At 47.0% G+C, this 3,177-nt stretch overlaps 1 protein-coding gene and 1 pseudogene across 2 annotated transcripts in view; one reads left to right on the forward strand and one right to left on the reverse strand.

Annotated features, from left to right (window-relative positions):
• Positions 1 to 215: 215 nt before the first annotated feature.
• LOC110332241 lies at positions 216 to 733 on the forward strand (annotated as a pseudogene).
• A 1,182-nt stretch (positions 734 to 1,915) lies between these two features.
• Rsad1 (radical S-adenosyl methionine domain containing 1) overlaps positions 1,916 to 3,177 on the reverse strand; it is a 7,540-nt gene continuing 6,278 nt past the window's right edge. For both annotated transcript variants that reach the window (XM_029545593.1, XM_021213353.2), the window contains exons 8-9: positions 2,903 to 3,006; positions 1,916 to 2,671 (exon numbers count right to left, since the gene is read on the reverse strand). In XM_029545593.1, the coding sequence (XP_029401453.1) occupies positions 2,554 to 2,671; positions 2,903 to 3,006 (222 nt within the window). In that variant the 3' untranslated portion in view covers positions 1,916 to 2,553. The remainder of the gene's footprint in view (positions 2,672 to 2,902; positions 3,007 to 3,177) is intronic.

Raw genomic sequence — 3,177 nt, forward strand, 5'->3', positions numbered from 1 at the left:
CATAAAATACATAAGTTTGAGGCTGGAGAGATGGCTCAGTGGTTAAGAGCACTGTCTGCTCTTCCAGAGGTCCTGGGTTTGATTCCCAGCACCAATGTAATGGCCCATAACCATCTATAATATGATCTGAGGTCCTCTTCTGGCATGCAGGTACACATGCAGATACAGCAATTGTATATATAAGTAATTGTTTAAAAATACAAATGTAGCTCCTTTCGGCCGCGGCAGCCATCTTCCAGTAACTCGCCAACATGACGAACACAAAGGGAAAGCGGCGAGGCACCCGGTACATGTTCTCCAGGCCTTTTAGGAAACATGGCGTTGTTCCTTTGGCCACATACATGCGAATCTACAAGAAGGGTGATATTGTAGACATCAAGGGAATGGGCACTGTTCAAAAAGGAATGCCCCATAAGTGCTCCATCGCAAAACCGGAAGAGTCTACAATGTCACCCAGCACGCCGTGGGCATCATTGTGAACAAGCAAGTTAAGGGCAAAATTCTGGCCAAGAGGATCAATGTGCGGATTGAGCACATCAAGCACTCAAAGAGCAGAGACAGCTTCCTGAAGCGGGTGAAGGAGAACGATCAGAAAAAGAAGGAAGCCAAAGAGAAGGGCACCTGGGTTCAGCTGAAGCGCCAGCCTGCGCCACCCAGAGAAGCATACTTTGTAAGGACTAACAGAAAAGAGCCAGAGCTGCTGGAGCCCATTCCCTATGAATTCATGGCCTAATGTACAAAAAGAAATAAAGGACCCAGACTGCAGAGTGTTTAACTTAAAAAAAAAAAAAAAACAAATGTAAATTTTAAAGTGATTTGGCAAAGAATCACTAGTAGGTGCTAAAGTCACTGGTCAAATGATTATCAAGCGATGGGACATTTGGTCTCATGATCTCATGGCAAGATGAAGAGCTCCTTAATTTCAAAGAAAAGATGCAGCTGTACAGTATTACCCTCGGGGCTGGAGAGATGGCTCAACCGTTAAGGGCACTTGTTTGATCTGGCAGAGGACCCACATTCAATACCCAGCACCCACACTGTGGCTCACAACCATCTGCAACCCCAGTTCCAGGGGATCCAAGAGGCACACACGGTGTGCACATTCAATGGCATGCACACAAAACACTTAAAACTTAAACAGTAAGATAGATAAATCTAAATTTAAACAAAAATACTGAACCTGATAGGGCTGGGCATTTAGATGGTGGTGTCTGCCTCAGCGCATGAAGTCCAGAACCACAGAAAAATGAGTGTGGTGGTACATGTCTGTGATCCCAGCACTCGGGAGGCAGAGGCAGGGGGACCATAAGCTAAACATTATCTTCAGCCACACAGTGAATTTGCAGTTTCAGATACATATGGCACTGTCTCGGGGGGGAAAAAAACGATTTTTAAAATTAAAAATAGGAGCTGAAGAAATAGCTTAGCAGGAAAGAGTGTGATCTCTGCTCTTCCAGAGGACCAGAGTGTGGTGCTCAGAAAAGATGGCTCACATTCCTCTGTAACTTTGTCTCCAGAGGATCCAACACTCTACTCTGGCCTCCATGGTCACACGTGTGCATGTGAGTGCACACACACACACACACACACACACACACACACACACACACTTTAAAAAATTAAAATGTGGGCAGTGTTGGTGCAAGCCTTTAATCCCTGCATTCGGAAGGCAAAGGCAAGCAGATCTCTGAGTTCTAGACCAGCCTGGTCTACAGTGTGAGCTCCAGGACAGCCAGGGCTACACAGAGAGACCCTGACTCAAAAACCCAAATAAATAATAAAAATTAAAATATTTTTAAAAACTTTGAACCTGAATTTGACCCTTAGGAAATAATGAGACATACACAGAGTAGGTTACATTTCTGTACAACAGATAGCCTTGAATAAAAATCTTTTTCTTAGATTTATTTCTTTTTATTTTATGCATATGAGTGTTTTGCCTAGATGAATATCTATGTACCACACAGGTGTCTGGTACATGCAGAGGTCAAAGGAGGGCACCAGATGCCCTGGAACAGGAGTTACAGATGGTTGTGAGCTGCCACGTGGCTGCTGGGAATTGAACCCTGGTTCTCTAGAAGAGCAAACAGTGCTCTTAGCACAGAGCCATCTCTCCAGCCCTTCAAATAGTTTTGAAAACATCTCATTCCTATATTTCTTCTTGTGTAAGGTATCTGGAGGGGATTTAGTTCTACTGAACCATACAAGCTTAATTCAGGGCTTCCCTCTAGAATGAGACTTCTCTGATAGATACAATTCCCACGTAGAAAGGTTGTTATTTGGTGTCCATAAGAGCCAACAAAAGTCAGTTGAGGGTGAGGACATCCTAGGCAGGGAACACATGCTGACCCATGACTCCTGGGATGCTGGGACAGATACCAGTCCTGGAACAGAGGCAGCTGTCCATCCAACTGACCGCATCCATTCCCATGTGGGTGTCGGAGCCAAGCAATAGCAACGTAGAGCAGAGATGGCACCTACTGGCAGATGCCCACCATCTGGCCCAGTCCTCCAAGTCCAACTAGTGCTTACTCATGATACAAGAATGTCTGGTCATCCTCCTGACACGGGTGAGGGAGGCCTGTGCTGCCAGGCCTCTTGGAGTTGAGGTAGGAGGGTCAATAACAGGGAGTCCAGCACAGCTAGGCCCTCCCAGGAACACCGGAGACCCCTGGAAAACGGAGAGGTCTGGATGTGACTCCAATACCATAAAGGCCCATTCGTGCCTACCCCTGGCAGCCCACACCCTCCTCTACTGGTCTCCCTTGTTTCTACCACTCTGAAGAGGAGGGGCACATTTAGTTGTGGCACACTCATTATGGCAGCCCTCCCGTGCCCCAATCTGTAGTCAAGAGCTCCCAGGGCCTGCGAAGCCCCCTCCGCACAATACTCCCAACAATACCTGTGATCCAGCAGCAGCAGCCCCTGTGCTAGCAGCTCTTCCACCTCCCTGCTTGCTCCAAACACATCCCACAGGGTCAACTGGGGCTCAAACTGCCGCCAGTGCTAGGAAACAGAAGAGTTAGAGCAATGAGCTGACCGAGGGCCATGTGGCTGGCTGAACACACACACACACACACACACACACACACACATACACACACATATACACACATACACACACACATACACACACACATACACACACACATACACACACACATACACACACATACA

The sequence above is a fragment of the Mus pahari genome, chromosome 14, assembly GCF_900095145.1.
Source record: "Mus pahari chromosome 14, PAHARI_EIJ_v1.1, whole genome shotgun sequence".
Taxonomy (NCBI): Eukaryota; Metazoa; Chordata; class Mammalia; order Rodentia; family Muridae; genus Mus; species Mus pahari.